At 41.8% G+C, this 19,293-nt stretch overlaps 1 protein-coding gene across 1 annotated transcript in view; it reads left to right on the top strand.

The window, feature by feature from the left end:
- Positions 1-13,688: 13,688 nt before the first annotated feature.
- TMPRSS15 (transmembrane serine protease 15) overlaps positions 13,689-19,293 on the top strand; it is a 473,521-nt gene continuing 467,916 nt past the window's right edge. Inside the window, exon 1 of the mRNA XM_073584497.1 lies at positions 13,689-14,049. Coding sequence (XP_073440598.1) covers positions 13,890-14,049 — 160 coding nt within the window. The 5' untranslated portion in view covers positions 13,689-13,889. The remainder of the gene's footprint in view (positions 14,050-19,293) is intronic.

Genomic DNA, 19,293 nt, shown 5'->3' with positions numbered 1-19,293 from the left:
CATTGGACTCGCTACTTGTTACGAGTACCCGAGTATTAGGAGGTACTCGTAACGAGTACAGCGAGTCCGAATACTTCACTACTCGCTCATCCCTAATTATGACATATTATAATAATTCATTACATTTCTAATGTGAGAAACTGAGTCTTTAACCCCTTCACCCCCAAGGGTGGTTTGCACGTTCATGACCGGGACAATTTTTACAATTCTGACCACTGTACCTTTATGAGGTCGTAACTCTGGAACGCTTCCATGGATCCCGGTGATTCTGACATTGTTTTCTCGTGACATATTGTACTTCATGTCAGTGGTAAAATTTCATTCAAATAACTTGTGTTTATTTGTGAGAAAGACGGAAATTTGGCGAAAATTTCGCAATTTTCCAACTTTGAATTTTTATGCCCTTAAATCACAGAGATACGGCACACAAAAAAACTTGATAACTAACATTTCCCACATGTTTACTTTACATCAGCACAATTTTGGAACCAACATTTTTTTTTGTTAGGAAGTTATAAGGGTTAAAAGTTGACCAGTGATTTCTCCTTTTTACAACACCATTTTATTTTTAGGACCACATCACATTTGAAGCCACTTTGTGGGGTCTATATGATAGAAAATACCCCAAAATGACACCATTCTAAAAACTGCACCCCTTAAGGTGCTCAAAACCACATTCAAGAAGTTTATTAACCCTTTAGGTGCGTCACAGGAATTTTTTGAATATTTAAAAAAAAATGAACATCTAACTTTTTTTCACAAAAAAAATACTTCAGGTTCAATTTTTTTATTTTACCAAGGGTAACAGGAGAAATTGGACTGCAAAAGTTATTATGCAATTTGTCCTGAGTACGCTGATACCTTATATGTGGGGGGAACGACTGTTTCGGCGCATGGCAGAGCTCAGAATGGAAGGAGCGCCGTTTGACTTTTTCAATGCAAAATTGGCTGGAATTCAGATCGGACGCCATGTCACGTTTGGAGAGTCCCTGATTTACCTAAACAGTGGAAACCCCCCACAAGTGACCCCATTTTGGAAACTAGACCCCCCAAGGAACTTATCTAGATATGTGGTGAGAACTTTGAACCCACAAGGGCTTTACAGAAGTTTATAACGTACAGCGGTACAATTAAAAAATCATATTTTTTCCACAAAAATGATCTTTTCACCCCAATTTTTATTTTCCCAAGGGTAACAGTTATTGTGCAATTTGTCCTGAGTACGCTGATACCCCACATGTGGGGGTAAACCACTATTTGGGCGTATGGCAGAGCTCGGAAGGGAAGCAGCGCCATTTGACGTTTTTGGCTGGAATTGAGATCGGACATCATGTCGCGATTGGAAAACCCCTGATGTACAAAAACAATGGAAACCCCCACAAATGACACCATTTTGGAAACTAGACCCCCTAAGGAACTTATCTAGATGTGTGGTGAGAACTTTGAACCCCCAAGGGCTTCACAGAAGTTTATAACATACAGCCGTACAATTAAAAAATCATATTTTTTCCACAAAAATGATCTTTTCACCCTCAATTCTTATTTTTTCAAGGGTAACAGGACCCTAAAAGTTATTGTGCAATTTGTCCTGAGTACGTTGATACCCCACGTGTGGGGGTAAAACACTATTTGGGCGTATGGCAGAGCTCGGAAGGGAAGCAGCGCCATTTGACGTTTTTGGCTGGAATTGAGATCGGACACCATGTCGCGATTGGAAAACCCCTGATGTACCAAAACAGTGGAAACCCTCCACAAATGACACCATTTTGAAAACTAGACCCCCTAAGGAACTTATCTAGATGTGTGGTGAGAACTTTGAACCCCCAAGGGCTTCACAGAAGTTTATAACGCCCGGGCGTGAAAATAGAAAATTCGTATTTTTTCCACAAGCATGATCTTTTAGTCACCATTTTTTTATTTTCCCAAGGGTACCAGGAGAAATTGGACCCCAAAAGTTGCTGTCCAATTTGTCCTGAGTATGCTGATACCCCATATGTGGGAGAAAACTACTGTATGGGCACACATCGGGGCTCGGAAGGGAAGTAGTGACGTTTTGGAATGCAGACTTTGATGGAATGGTCTGCGGGTGTCATGTTGCCTTTGGAGAGCCCCTAATGTACCTAAACAGTGGAAACCCCCCACAAATGACCCCATTTTGAAAACAAGACCCCCTAAGGAACTTATCTAGATGTGAGGTGAGCACTTTGAACCCCCAAAGGCTTCACAGAAGTTTATAATGCCAGGGCATGAAAATAATAAAATCGTATTTTTTCCACAAACATGATCAATTAGTCCCCAATTTTTTTATTTTCCCTAGGGTAACAGGAGAAATTGAACCCCAAAAGTTGTTGTCCAATTTGTCCTGAGTATGCTGACACCCCATATGTGGGAGAAAACTACTGTATGGACACACGTCGGGGCTCGGAAGGGAAGCAGTGACGTTTTGGAATGCAGACTTTGATGGAATGGTCTGCAGGTGTCATGTGCATTTGGTGAGCCCCTGATGTACCTAAACTATTGAAACTCCCCACAAGTGACCCCATTTTGGACACTAGACCCCCACGGAACTTATCTAGATGTGTGGTGAGCACTTTGAAACCCCAAGTGCTTCACAGAAGTTTATAACACTTGGACGTGAAAATAAAAAAATCATTTTTTCCACAAAAATGATATTTTTGCCCCCAATTTTTTATTTTCCTAAGGGTAACAGGAGAAATTGGACCCCAAAAATTGTTTTTCATTTTGACCTGAGTAGGCTGATACCCTACATGTGGGGGTAAAACACTGTTTGGGCGCATGGCAGAGCTTGGAAGGGAAGGAGCACCATTTGATTTTTTCAACTCAGAATTGGCTGGAATTGAGATCAGACGCCATGTTGCATTTGGAGAGCCCCTGATGTGCCCAAACAGTGGAAACCCCCAATTCTAACTCCAACCCGAACCCGAACACACCCCTAACCCTAATCTCAGCCCTAATACTAACCCTAGCCCTAACCCTAACCCTAGCCCTAACCCTAGCCCTAACCCTAGCCCTAACCCTAGCCATAACCCTAACCCTAGCCCTAGCCCTAACCCTAACCCTAATGGAAAAATGGAAATAAATACATTTTTTTATTTTATTATTTTTCCCTAACTAAGGGGGTGATAACGGGGGGTTTGATTTACTATTTATGGCGGTTTTTATATTTGACAGCTGTCGCACGCTAAAATACTCTTTTTACTGTAAAAATAGTTTTTGCATCACCACATATTGAGAGCTATAATTTTTCCGTATTTTGACCAACCGAGTCATGTGAGGTCATATTTTTTGTGGGACGAGTTGACGTTTTTATTGGTACCATTTTCGGGCACGTGACATTTTTTGATCGCTTTTTATTCCGATTTTTGGGACACAGAATGAACAAAAACCAGCGTTTCATGAATTTCTTTTGGGGGGGTGCGTTTACACTATTCCGCGTGCGATAAAATTGATAAAGTGGTTTCATTCTTCGGGTCAGTATGGTTACAGCGATACCTCATGTAGGTCGTTTTTTTATGTTTTGTCAGTTTTATGCAATGAAAACTATTTTATTTAAAAAATAATTATTTTTGCATCGCTTTATTCTGCGAGCTATAACTTTTTTATTTTTTCGCTGCTGATGCTGTGTGGCAGCTCGTTTTTTGCGGGATAAGATGACGTTTTCAGCGGTGCCATGGATATTTATATGCGTCTTTTTGATCGCGCGTTATTACACTTTTTGTTTGGTGGTATGATAATAAATCATTATTTTTTGCTTCATTTTTTATTTTTATTTTTTAAGGGGTTCGCTAAAGGGGTTAACTAATGGGACAGTTTTATAGGGCAGGTCGTTACGGACGCAGCGATACCTAATATGTGTACTTTTATTGTTTTTTTTTTTTATTTCCAAAAAATGGATTTATTTGGGGGAATATTTTTTTTTTTTTCTAATTTATTTGGTGATTTTTTAAAATTTATTTTAACACTTTTTTTATTTTTTTTAACTTTATTAAATAGTCCCAGGTGGGACATCACTGTCCTGTGACAGTTCGCTGATCTGTCACATCACAGATCACTGTGACAGATCAGCAATCTGTCACAGGCAGTGCAGAAGGCTTCCTCATGCCTGCGCTTTGCAGGCACTGAGGAAGCCAGTTTCCTGCAGGCCCCCGAAGGCCCCCGTCGCCATCTTGGATTCGGGGGCCTGCAGGAAAGGAGCCCCCCACAGCAGCGCTGCACATTGTTTGATTGCGGTGTGCAAGGGGTTAATGTGTCAGGGGCGGTCCGTGACCGCCCCTGACACATTATGCCGGATGTCAGCTGTGATAATCAGCTGACACCCGGCCGCGATCAGCGGCGCTCACCACGTGGGCGCCGCTGATTGCGGTAGACGTACTATCCCGTCCATGGGCATAGGGGCCCGGGTCCCATGGACGGGATAGTACGTCTGATGTCAGGAAGGGGTTAATAAAATTAGTGAACTGGTAAGGGTAGAGACGAAACTGTATTTTTCTTGACTTTTCCTGACAAATATTACAAATATATTTTTTAATTAATTGGCTTTTATATACATTGGTAATATTTTGCATTCCAACAGTCACAATGAGTTTTTTTCAGTTAGATGAAGTTCCAATTATGAGTTTTGCTGAGTTTTTGACTCTGCATATTTTCACTGCATGAAAAAGCAGCGTCTTACACTTTCTTCAAAATAAATGGGATTTATAGAAATCTCGTGACCATTATGCTTTTATTATGCTGCATAAACTGAGCCGTGGTGCGCCTTTGAAATCTGCAAAATGGCAGTTTCTCTTGCGGGGCACACAGAGTTTTATGTTTGAATTTTCCCGTAGGTTTGCATTGGATGCAGAAAATCCATAAGTAAAAAATGCACTGTTACTGTACTTTTAGCGCGTTTAAACTGTGTAAAAGCACTAAGAACGCATGCAATCCGCTAATAATGTTTTCTAAAAACAAAATACGAGGGAAAAAAACAAAGCAGCTTTACATAAAACATGACATATCAAAAAGAGACAAAAAAATGCAGCGTCATAAACATGATAAAAATGGAAGTTAAAACAATTTAATAAAAAGCAATGGAAAAAGCACAAGTAATCTAATTTAGCTAATAGATGTAGAAATGCTGCAGAAAATCTGCAACAACAAGAACTCACCAGATGTTCATTGTCGGAGCAAAGCCCAAAAATTGTCAAGCTTTTATATGGGTCATTGACTAAAATATTGATATTGACCTGAATGTTCTCATTGGGGAATCAAAGCTACATTTCTTCCGATTATTGTGCTTTGCATTTGAAAGAACATGGTATAGTATTGATGCAGAATCCTTATGCTGCAAGTGCATGAACGTAAAAGCTTTGTATCATTGGCACAGTTTGACCAGAGTCATGAATTACCCCTGTTATGATCTATTACATGACAAGGTTGTGTAATGTGTGTTAGGTTCTCATAGGACACTTGCTGTTTGGCCTTCAGTGTGTAAATAATGGTACCAGTCTGACAGCAGCTCGATAAAAAGAAGAATTCTAATTATAGAGCTTTATAAGATGTTTTAAAATACAAAAGACATTTCATTTTCTAGATGATAGAAATGTATCTAGTGACCCATACTTAATAGATTACAGCACTTGAAAGGAGACTGCATCGGGGCATTCTACATCAAACCTACCTATTAATTATCATCTCCATATCGGAACACAAGCACATCATCTACACAAAGACTCCATTCAATGGCGTAAATATGAAAAATATCTCCCTTTATTAGTAATATCTGAAGCATTCACCGTAAAGAACTTAAAGCATTTTGATACAAATTATCAATGTGTTTTATTTTTTAAAGGGAAGTTATTTCAACTAAAATTTAAAAAAAGAAAAATGCTACCAAATAATGTTTCAAGAGACAAGGTGGGACACCAAGGGTCTTATTTGATGGACGAAAGGTGAATTGAAATATAAAACTAACTGCTCACGATTTGGGATTTTCTGTAACCCATAATTAAAAAATCAAAAGATTTACAGCTGCGGCAACACCATAGGGCCCAAGGAAACTGCCATGTAAAACAAGTGTTTGGAGAGGTGATCTGCCCTGCTGATACTGTGGTCTCAATAAAATACAGACGATGTGGAGGAGAAATAATGCGATTTAATCTCAACACGTTTCGAAGTTGGACAAAATCCTTCATCAGGAGTACCACAATAATAGTACAGAATAAAAGAGACAGACTTAAATAGTTTTAAATTTCAAAAGAGGGCACCAGTTGTAATTAAAAAACACCTTTATGTACTTCATGTGACTAAACACATGTTAGGTGTCAGTATAATCAGAAATATGAAGAATTGCTTCTTAATTTGCTGGACAGAATCATGTTGAGACACAAACTAGTGCAAAATAAAAATATCAAAAATGATCCAAGGCATGAAAAGTGTTTGATTGGTGGAATTTGTTTAAATATGAGCAGAAAGCAGAAAGTAGAGCCCTGTACATTTCAGAATTCAATCAGCTGCTTCTGTCTACAGTCAAATCATCAATAAAAACTAGTGACTCAGTGTCATTGGAAGCGATGCATACCCATTTTGTCTCACTGCCTCCACCATGTTACACAGAAGATGTGGTGTTCTTTTGGATCATGAACTGCTTCAAGCCTTCTGTTATATTAAGTGGGCTCACTGGGTTATGTGGATACCCTATGCACAAGGTCTGGGTGGGCACATGGGCATTGGTGCAGTAGCTAGGAGAAGAATGTGAAACACAGACAGATGAGGGACTGGCAACTGCAGGTAGACAGGTGAATTACTGGAGCCTGGAAATCACAGGCAAGCAGGAGATGTCCACAAGACCACAGGCAAATGGGTGCACACATAAAAGTCACACTAAGTCCTGGAAGCCACAGCCATACACATAGAAAGCAAAACAAAAGTCTTAATAAAGTCTTGAAGCCACAAACAAGCAAGTGGGATGCTGGAAACTGCACGCAGGTGGGAAACATACAGGAGATAGCAGGAAAGTAGGCTAAATGCTGGAAGCAGTTGGCAGGTGTGGCACATCTGGGAGATCACTTGTGATTACAAAATTATTGAAGAACTCAGACCTCAGACATGATATGGATAACAAATTCTTGTGAAAAAGTATACAGTTTATTGTTTTGTTGAATGTTGTTTGTTTCTCTGATTTAAGGTCCAATGTTATATAGCTATTAAAAGTTATGTTTTAATATTCTTGCATAATGCTGAACTATATACTGATCTGTTATATGAAATCAAATATTAATTTATAATATAAAAAAGACCCTTCATATCATATTATACATTCTTATTAACTATATTATTATCATACAGTATTAAAATTGCCAAGAATAAAGGTAATTATCAAAATAAATACAAAAATATATATTGTTTAATAAATTAAAAATGAAAAATGAAAACATGATAAATTCAGAGACAAGCTCTCAGTTGGAAATACACTTCACATGATAAATGGTGCTGTATATTTTGTTCTTTTCTGTGTACTGTTCACAGTTCCATTTGTAACTATTCATCACAGGGAGTAGATTTCTTGCCAATATGACTATTTGTTTAGTGTTAAGTGTGACTGTTTCAAGAAGCCTAATTTATAGTTTTGATTCAAATATATCTACACACTTTGTACATCGCAGTGTGTCGTAAGCTCCCTTGCTGAATTGTTATCAGAAACAGGGATTTAGGGTTCTTTGTTACACATTTAAAGCTGCCAATTAAAGTCAACAATAAAAATATACTACCGAAAAGTTAGACTTTCAAAGTCCATTCAAGTACATGTTATTTGTTTACTTTCAGGAGACATCAGGAAGAAAACAGCCTGCTACTATATTCTTCCCCAAGGTACAGTGTCTATCGCTCACAGGAACGGATAACAGGAACCTTTTTTCATTTTTTCACCTCTCAAAACAGTCCTAGCTTGGTCATGAAATTTTCCTGATGAATTAGAAAAAAATATGATTTGATTTGCAAGAATTGCAAAGCAAGGAAATGTCCAATGCACATTCACATATTCTTGAAGACTGCAGCAGCCCACGTGTGGGCTCAAGATGCACGGCAATGTACGCTTTCATTTAATGCTTGCACCTATCACATCACAGAGGACTATAAGATACCTTAAGGAAAGCAAAAGCCTTCTTAGGGTTTTTAATATATATATATATATATATATATATATATATATATATATATACACTGGTCAAAAAATAAAAGGAACACTTAAACAAAAGAATATAACTCCAAGTAAATCAAACTTCTGTGAAATCAAACTGTCCACTTAGGAAGCAACACTGATTGACAATCAATTTCACATGCTGTTGTTCAAATGGAATAGACAACAGATGGAAATTATTGGAAATTATCAACCCACATCCGTTGCCGTCGGGCACTCAGACCATCCTCATGGAGTCGGTTTATAGCCGTATGTGCAGACACATGCACATTTGTGGCCTGCTGGAGGTCATTTTGCAGGGCTCTGGCAGTGCTCATCCTGCTCCTCCTTGCACAAAAGCTGAGGTAGCGGTCCTGCTGCTGGATTTTTGCCCTCCTACGGCCCCCTCCACATCACCAGGTGTACTGGCCTGTCTCCTGGTAGCGCCTCCAGCCTCTGAACACTACGCTGACAGAAAAAGCAAACCTTCTTGCCACAGCTCGCATTGATGTGCCATCCTGGATGAGCTGCACTACCTGAGCCACTTGTGTAGGTTGTAGAGTCCATCTCATGCTACCACGAGTGTAAAAGCACAACCAACATTCAAAAGTGACCAAAACATCAGCCAGAAAGCATTGGTACTGAGGTGTGGTCTGTGGTCCCCACCTGCAGAACCACTCCCTTATTGAGGGTGTCTTGATAATTGCCAATAATTTCCATTTGTTGTCTGTTCCATTTGCACAACAGCATGTAAAATTGATTGTCAATCAGTGCTGCTTCCTAAGTGGACAGTTTGACTTCACAGAAGTTTGATTTACTTGGCATTATATTCTGTTGTTTAAATGGGTTGTCCGGGCTTTTCACATAATCTCAGTACATATCTGGGCTGCAGAATTATGACAATAAGTAATTTACTTTCTGTCACTAGTTTGCACGGTTTTCTAGATATTCTGAACAGAACATCCAAGGGGGGGTGTCATGGCATTGAAATGAGAACTAGTCGTAACCTCCTACTCTACTCCAAACATGCCCTCTATAGCAAAAACCCCACCCTCCATAGCTACAGGACCTCCCCATCCACATGAAGAAGCCCTCATCACACAGTAACAAATTCTCCCCCTTTAGCAGCTTCACTGCAGAGAGCAGACCACCCAGCTGCTCCTCCCCCAGACACAGGCTGAACAGTGATCTATGGAAAGTGAAACTAGTGAGCGGGGAAAATCATCCTGTATTCTGGGACAGGCTGCTCCCATCAGTATTTGTGTCATTAGAGACACAGTGCTCACAGGTACTGTACACTGCACCAAATCTGCTGCTGTGTGAAGACATCAGTGACACGAGCTGTCTCATTCACACAGCAGAGGTTTTGTCACACAACAGATTACATCAGTGACTGCCATCCCCTGTGCAGATTAGAAGCTGCAGACCCCCATCACTGGCCATCACACAGTCTGTTCTCACTGCTGCCAGCAGCCTGGGACAGTGAGGGAAGGAATTACTGATAATGAGTTATGTATTGTAATCATGTAGTGGCCCAGAATACAGGACGATTTTCCCTCCTCACTAGTTTCACTTTCCATAGATCACTGTTCAGCGTGTGTCTGGGAGAGGAGCAGCTGTTCTCTGCAGTGAGGCTGCTAGAGGGGGAGGATTTGTTACTGCATGATGAGGGCTTCTTCATGTGGATGGGGAGGGCCTGTAGCTATGGAGGGTGGGGTTGATGCTATAGAGGGCATGTTTTGAATTGAAAGTAGGAGGTTGCGACTAGTTGTCATTTCAATGCCATAACACCCCCCCCTTGGACGTTCTGTTCAGAATATCTAGAAAACCATGCAAACTAGTGACAGAAAGTAAATTACTTATTGTCATAATTCTGCAGCCCAGATATGTACTGAGATTCTGTGAAAAGCCTGGACAACCCCTTTGAGTGTTCCCTTTATTTTTTGAGCAGTGTATATGCAGTACATATACTGTATATATATATATACATATATATATACAGTATATGCAGTATGTGTGTGTGTATATATATACAGTGGTTATGGAAAGTATTCAGATCCCTTTACATTTTTCACTCTTTGTTTCATTGCATGCATTTGGTAAATTCAAAAAGGTTCATTTTTTTCTCATTAATGTACACTCTTGACCCCATCTTGACTGGAAAAAAAAACAGAAATGTAGAAATTTTTGCAAATTTATTAAAAAAGAAAAACTGACAGATCACATGGTGATAAGTATTCGGACTCTTTGCTCAAAAACTCATATTTAAGTCACATGATGTCCATTTCCTTGTAATCCTCCTTGATATGGCTCTACTCTTTCATTGGAGTCCAGATGTGTTTAATTAAACTGATAAGACTTGATTTTCAAAGGCACACACCTGTCTATATAAGACCTCACAGCTCACAGTGCATACCAGACCAAAAGAGAATCATGAGGTCAAAGGAACTAGCTATGTAGCTCAGAGACAGAATTGTGGCAAGGCACAGATCTGGCCAAGGTTACAAAAGAATTTCTGCAGTACTCAAGGTTCGTGTAATGACACCTAAGGTGTTACTGGCGCTGCCTAACGGGCGCTATCAGGGGGTGCATGAATGGGCACAGGGAGTGCAGCCAGAAGGCACGCAGTGCACAAGGACCTGAGACTAGTGTAATGAGCTCAGGACCTGGCACTAAGCGATCACATGACCAGGGGGGTGAAGCCACTGCACGTGAGTGCAGGGAATGACACTAAGCATGCAGAGCATGGGGCAAAGACAATAAACGTGGTCAAGGAGAGCCGAGAGTCAGAAGCCAGATGAGCGCGCAATTCCTAGAGACAAGACAGAGTAAACGGGGACAAGCCAAGAGGGTGAGATAACCAGGAGAGACAGAGCAGTACAAAAGCAGGATACAGAGGCAGAAGTCACGGACAAACCGAATCATACACAGCAAGGCACACAAGCACAGAGGCACATGTTTAAGGATGAGTCACCTGGGTCACTAACCAAGCATACGGAAAGTTTCACCAACTGCCAACATTAAATAGCCACCCCAAAACTAAAGAGAGGCAGACTGAATTAACCCTGACCTGATTAGGATGGAGGCGGAACCATCCTGTCCAGAGTCATGACAGTTCCTAAGAGCACAGTGGCCTCCATAATCCTTAAATGGCACAAGTTTGGGACCACCAGAAGTCTTCCTAGACCTGGCTGTCCAGCCAAACTGAGCAATCGTGGGAGAAGAGCCTTTGTGAGAGAGGTAAAGAAGAACCCATCGATTACTATGGCTGAGCTCCACAGATGCAGTAGGGAGATGGGAGAAAGTTCCACAAAGTCAACTATCACTGCAACCCTCCACCAGTCGAGCCTTAATGGCAGAGTGGCCCAACGGAAGCCTCTCCTCAGTGCAAGACATATGAAAGGCCGCATAGAGTTTGCTAACAAATACATGAAGAACTCCCAGACTATGAGAAATGAAGATAGAACATTCTGGTGATAATTCTAAGTGATATGTGTGCAGAAAACCAGGCACTGCTCATCACCTGCCCAATACAATCCCAACAGTGAAACATGGTGGTAGCAGCATCATGCTATGGGGGTGTTTTCAGCTGCAGTGACTGGACGCAAAATTGAACGAAACATGAATGCGGCCAAGTACAGAGATATCCTTGATGAAAACCTCTTCCAGAGTGCTCTGGACCCCAGACGTGGCCGAAGGTTCACCTTCTAACAAGATAATGAGCCTAGGCACACAGCTAAAATAACAAAGGAGTGGCTTCAGAACAACTCTGTCACCATTCTTGACTGGCCCAGCCAGAGCCCTGACTTAAACCCAATTGAGCATCTCTGGAGAGACCTGAAAATGCCTGTCCAACAACGTTCACCATTCAACCTGACAGAACTGAAGAGGATCAGCAAGGAAGAATGGCAGAGGACCCCCAAACCCAGATGTGAAAAACTTGTTGCATCATTCTCAAGAAGACTCATTGCTGTAGTAGCTCAAAAGGATGCTTCTACTCAATTCCGAGCAAAGGGTCTGAATACTTATATGTGATATTTCAGTTTTTCTTTTTTAATAAATTTGCAACAATTTCTACATTTCTGTTTTTTTTCAGTCAAGATGTGGTGCAGAGTGTACATTAATGAGAAAAAAAAAACTTTGTTTCACTGCAGCCATTCAGTAAATTGAAAAAAAGAGTGAAAAGTTTAAAGGGGTCTGAATACTTTCCCTACCCACTGTACATATACCTTATCGGGCTTTCAGTGCAGGAAGAGAAGAGAATAAAGACTTATTGTAAAGTTCGAGGCAAAATCAGTTTACCTTAACTGACCCATCCATAACTACATATGGTACATATGAACTTTGCCCATCTTTCAAGCACCACTTCAGTTTTTTTTGTAATTTACCACTAGAGTGGATGTACTAACCTAAGTTTTCTGCCTGCGGTATCATACTCATCAGCCACCATCTTCATCTGTTATTGATGCTGGTTCTGGTGCTTTCTGCAATTGCCAGATCACTACTGTGACTTGCCAGATCCCTCCAGTGCTTGCTGGGCATACCGGAAGTCAGTACTCAATGGAAGTCTACGAAAGCCGGAACGAGGCCAGAATGAAACTGTCACAGACTTACCATGAGAGCTTTTGACTATTTCCTCTGACTTCCAGAAAATCAGAAGCTGTGGTCACAAGATGACGGTCCAGGACTAGTGTCGAAGCAGGGAACAGATGAAGACACGGACGGTGAGTATTAGGGTCGTGGAACTTACATTAGTGGCTCCATTCAAGAACTGAAATAATCAAGAAAAACTATATTGATGCTTTTTTTTACTTTTTTAGAGAAAGGATTGTGTGATAAAGGCTCTGTTTGAGTCATATTTAGTAGTCTTTTTGTGCATTTTTATTTAGCTGTAAAAATTGTGAAGGAAAAAATATCATGCTTTGCTATATGTCATACTGTATTGCGGAGGTATGAACCTCTTGTTGCATATCTTCTATGGAAATAGACCATCAATTCACCAGGTTCCACCATTCATAACACTGATCCTAATGGCTCCAATGTGTTACCCTTATTTATCTTTTGAACCAAAAAACAACCCAAGTTACTGCATCATTTTGAACACCAAAAGAAGTGAAACCGTAACAGAATGCACCCTAGTGGCAGTCTGAATAGAGGTTTAATTGACCCATAACTGTAGTAAAATGGGTTCCTTCCACACAAGAACTTATAATAATGTCACACAATTCACTTGAAGGACTCTGGAAGCAATAAAACACAAGTTCCTGCAAGAATGAGACCTTTGGCACCACCTTAGCTACTAGGTATCGTAGCGATTGATTGGGACACTTGATACTGGGGTTTGTATCTTTTGCTACTGTATGATGTCAGATGTCAGATAATGCTGTGACATGTTATGAGTTAATATTTATCTCCACGTTAATAACCTTAGGTCTCCATTTAAATAGTTTCACAACAAATCTTTTTTATATACAACCGGCAATTAAGATTTATGACCTTGGTGGCTGTTTGAATGCAGTTTTCTCGCTGTGCTGGACACACAGCTCTTAATGTTTTCAGGACTCCTGTGGTCTGTCTGAGAATCCATCACTCAAGATTAATGATGTTATTACCTTAAGGGCTCATCTGTATATATATTCCTTCTGTTTTGTATGGTTGGCATAACCTTTATTAGACAGCAAGAACATTTTATAGTCAAAGTGACACTTAGATCATGAAATCTAATGATATATCAGTGGTGCCAGTAAAGAAGAGCAGGAGAAGACCCTTGACCAACTTGGAAATATGGCTCATCACACTGCTTGTTATGTTCATCTGTTTGTGTGTCGGCTTAGTAGTGTTTGCATGGATTGCAGTTACAGATCTACGCTCAGGTAAGACTCCTTAAAAAAATGCTTGTACGGAAAAGTTTTTTTCTCGTTTTTCTTAACTGTCTTCTTATTTTTCTACAACTGCTCTCCGAATATCTTTACCATTACTAATTTTATGTGCATGTAAGATATATAATAATAGTAATATGCATCTATATAATTATATACAGTATATATATATATATATATATATATATATAAATTGAGGCAGCGCAAGTAATGTTGCAAGTGCCCGTGCTATACTTTTAAAGATGCATTAGTTAGAACAGTGATTTTTATATCATTTTAAAAATACATACACCCTTAATATACGTAGTGCACGATCATATAGGTGTATATATTACCAAATGAACACATGGACATTAGTGATAGTTAATTTTATTTCCTGCTTAAAAAAATGAAAAATATGTTTTATGTTTATAAGATCATCACATGAGCATAATTATATATGACGATGACTCACCCCATCACATGAACATATTTCCACAAGTGAGTGCCAAATTCGACATTTAGAGACTTAATCTGCACATGTCTGTGATGTAAACAAATCGGTTCTCGGACGCATCCGCTCCTTGCCAGTCCTTACATTGGCTGCCCATTCATTATAGGATCCAATTCAAAGTACTTGCTCTCACCCACAAAGCTCTCCATGGTGCGGCACCCCCCTACATCTCCTCCCTCATTTTTGTCTATCAGCCTAACTGACCGCTGCGCTCTGCAAATGACTTTTGACTAACCTCTGCACTAATGCGTACCTCCCACTCCCGACTCCAAGACTTCTCCCGCGCTGCTCCTATCCTCTGGAATGCTCTACCCCAAGACATCAGGACTATCCACAATTTGCATAGTTTCAGGCGCTCCCTCAAAACACATTTGTTCAGAGCGGCTTATCACGTTCACTAATCAAAGTCATTCTATGTGTAAGTGTGCGTGTGTAGCCCATTCACTATCTCCATCCATCCTTCACTCCCGCAAGATGGCTGGACCATCATTGTAAATACATCATTGTAAATACACACCTGTACTTTGTATCTCCCCCACCTCATTGTAGATTGTAAGCTCTCATGAGCAGGGTCGTCTATTTTGCTTTAATTATTGTATTGTTGACGTTGTTACTTATGACTTGCATTCTGAAACTGTTAAACTGTAAAGTGCTATGGAATATGTTGGCGCTATATAAATAAAGATTATTATTATTATTATTAAGTAAAGAAGAGCAAAGACAAGAAAATACACAACTACACTTGCGCCCAGACATACAGTATTGACGTCCAAGGCGCCATGTTACTGAAGTTCATTCTATTGTGCATGTCCGCACATGTGCTGAGACTACATGAATTTAGCCTCTCCGGATTGATAATTGTATGCGCGTGGTGCAAGGCCACACATGCGAATAATCTTATTATAGTCTTTGACCCCATTATAGAAACGGGAGACTTAATTTTTAAGTAAAAATTCCAGAACTGGCCATATTATATCGTCAATTACTGTCCAATAAGGAAATTAGTGAATAGAAGGTAGGTCTGAAGTTATAATATATCATACTGTGTCTATTATATTACAAAGCCAGACCTGAGGGTCATGAAGAGAAGCCCCCCATTGTGGTTGGGGTTGGATTTTTCATTATTCCTAGATATCTGGGAGGTATATGCTTTTAAGCATCTCATTCAGGACCAGCGGCTAGCAATCCTCTCCAGAGGTATATATAGGGATGTAACCTCAGTACCTCATTAGATAATAGACATATGTGAATACATGAGCTATAGTGTTGAGCATTCCGATACTGCAAATATCGGGTATCGGCCGATATTCGCTGTATTGGAATTCTGATACCGAGTACTGATATTTTTACAATATCGGATACCGGAATTGGAAGTTCCCATAATGCAATGAGCCAGTGTTGTGGCTGTGATTGCCTGCTGAAATCATGTCATCATGATGTGCGGTCTGTGCGGGCCTGCCGGGGGTCTGTACGGGCCTGCTGGGGGTCTGTACGGGCCTGCAGGGGGTCTGTGCAGGCTGCCGGGGGTCTGTACGGGCCTGCCAAGGGTCTGTGTGGGCTGCCGGGGATCTGTGTGGGCCTGCCGAGGGTTGTGCGTGTGTGCAGGCATCGTCCTATGGGACTACAAGTCCCATCGGGCTATGCCTGCTACAATGACAGTGATTGACACATTAGCCAATGATGGGACAGTAGTAGTCCCATCATCCGGCTAATGTGTTGAAAGTAAAAAAAACAAACAAACATACATACTACATACATACTACATATATACAACATTCATACAATATACATACATACTACATATATACTACATTCATACAACATACATATATACTACATACTACATATATACTACATTCATACAACATACATACATACATACTACATACATACTACATATATACTACATTCATACAACATACATATATACTACATACTACATATATACTACATTCATACAACATACATACATACATACTACATACATACTACATATATACTACATTCATACAATATACATACATACTACATACTACATATATACTACATTCATACAACATACATACATACATACTACATACATACTACATATATACTACATTCATACAACATACATAAATACATACTACATACTGTGGTGTAATGACCACTGGGTCCACTAGGGGGCGCTGTGTGGATGTCCCAAGAGAACGTATGAGTGGCAGAATCCTGAAGGATAGTTATGTATCTCAAAGTGGGTGGCTTTGAGATGGAGACTTGTGTATGAGTGATCAGCAATATCATTGCTAAGGTTTTGTTTCTAAGTGTAAGGGAGAAGTCTTCAGGTAACTAGAGAGACGGGCGGGTTCTGGTTACCTACAAATCCACCCAGGGGTGTGTCTGAAAACGCCTATAGTAAAAGGCTTTGTAAGTGTGTGAAGGACCTGTGATGAGGTCATAGCCATGTGACCCAGTGGGCGTGGCTATGGACCATATAAGGTGGCCAGGGTAGGTCACAAGGGGTGAATGCTGGGACCTGATTGGTCCAGTTTGGAAGGTCCCGTGAGGAGAAGGATCTCCACACTAACAGCCTGTGGAGCGGCTCTGTGTGTAATGGCGGCCAGCGTCTGTGAGCCCCTGAGGAGTGAGTGGATGTCTGCAGCCTGGAGAAACAGCCATATGGGAACCCTGACGTGGGTGAGATAACATTGGGGCTGAATAACCTGTTTAATGGACGCTATGCTGTAATGTGAAGCTATATAATGGACGTTACACTGTTGCATATTGCTGCTGTAGCTTATGATGGCAAATAAAGCTCACGGACTGATATGGTTTTATGGAAAACACGTACCGGATGTGATTTATTTGCTGCCAAGCGAGTGTCCCCCAAACATGAATGACAGCGCTGCCTCACATTTGGTGGAGAAGCTGCGGGCAATGTTGTAGCCTTGTTGCTGGGAGCAACGGAAGAGGACTGCAAAGTCAGTTGCTAAGGGCAACGGTTTCCAAAAAGTGCATGTTGCAGTGCTGGCAACGCTGAGGGAAGCCACTGTCCAGCTGTGGTTCTGGAAACCGTGGGGCGGCCTAGTGAGTAAGGCACTATCCGGATCGGTGAGTCCAGTGCGGCCGCTTCCCCAGGAAAAAGAGACTGGTGATTGCTAGGGTGCCTCTGCGGAGAAGAGGTACCTGAGGACCTGTGTGGGCAACACAGGAGAAACGGACTGGTGTTTGTGTGGTACTGACCTGGGTCAATGAGTAAAACGGTGACCCGTGTGGCCGACACAGGTATCGGACAGGTGATTGTGTGGTACTGACCTGGGTCAGTGAGGAAGGCAGTGTACCTGGAGGGTTCAGTGAGGAAAGGTCCTGGAGGGTCAGCCCTGGGAGAAGAGTCGGATCCCAGGAGCACGTGGTGTGACCTTGGATCTGGTGAGGCGCGAGTGTTGGGCAGTCTCAGGCGGAGACAGATGTCCTGAAGAGCACCTGCCGACCCCTGGACCTGGTGAGGCCAGTGTGTGGGGAGACCCTGAGAGGAGGGTCACTCCCTGAATCGCAACCGGTGTGCCCTGTGTGTTGGACGGTCTCAGGTGGAGACAGAAGCATCCTGAATAGCACACAGTCAGGACACGTGAGTTTGTGTGGTGTCGTAAGAGACATGAACTGTGGTCTGAGAAGACCGGTATAACAGACATGGGGAGATCCCGAAAGGAGGTGGAGTCCCAAAAGGGGGTGGTGACCCAAATCGAGGTGGTAGCCCAAAAGGGGGTGGAGTCCCAAATTGGGGTGGTAACCAAAAAAGAAGTGGAGTCCCAAAAGGGGGTGGAGTCCCAAACTGGGGTGGTAACCCAAATTTGAGTGGTGGTCCAGAAAGGAGCCGAGTTTGAAGAAGTGGCAGCCCTGGTTGGCTCAGTGGGTATGTCTGGGAAACTGCAGTGTTCATGTATGTCATTTCCAGAATGTGGGCTATTCTTTCCGGGTGATGACTAGCCACAAGTGTGTACCGTGATGCTGCACCGGGGAGGAATCTCGGGACGGTTGGACTCAAAGAGTCAGATGACTCTAGTAGGAACTCCTCTCACTTTCTGTCTGACCGAGAAAAGGGTCCAGGTTCGCTGTAAACATGGGGTCACGGTGAACTATGCGGTAGACAGAATAATGCTTGAGGGGCTCAGAGGTAGTGAGTGCCAAGCTGGCAGTATACCATCAAACTTAGTGTATGCCTTGGAGTGGGGCCAGGACTTTGTCAGGTTTGATGATATATGCCAGGAGGGTGGAGACATTCGTACGGTTGGGCTAATCGATACTAAGACGGTGACGGCTCCTGACGTGCAGAAGTCAGAGGTAGAAGTGACCAGGAAAAGGGGTATGTCGGCCCAACGGACGGACCTGACATCTCGTGACAGGACTGACATTGACCTGGTTGATTAAACAGCTGGAGTGTTCGCACGGTTAATGGGTAACTGGAAGGATTGCTCGGCAGGTCGGGGTGACTCAGACTCTGGGGGTGACTGTGGCTCTGAGAGAGACAGGGAGCATAGACTAGAGGAGCTAGAGAAAGAAGTCTCTCTGCTCAAAGGTCACATGGTACCGTGGCAAGGACTGGAGAAGGCCCTCAGAGAAGAGGTGGATGAACATGTCAAACGAGAAAGAGTCCTGAGACAAACGGCTGAGCACAGGGTCGAGGAGCTCGAGAAAGAAGTCTTGGAGCTCAGAGGTGACCTGTCCACCTGGCAAAGTGTGAACAAGAACCTCAAGGAAGAGATGGA

Source organism: Dendrobates tinctorius, unplaced genomic scaffold (assembly GCF_039654945.1).
Source record: "Dendrobates tinctorius isolate UK_male_01 unplaced genomic scaffold, ASM3965494v1 ptg000084l, whole genome shotgun sequence".
Taxonomy (NCBI): domain Eukaryota; kingdom Metazoa; phylum Chordata; class Amphibia; order Anura; family Dendrobatidae; genus Dendrobates; species Dendrobates tinctorius.
This window is presented reverse-complemented; position numbering and strand designations above follow the sequence as displayed.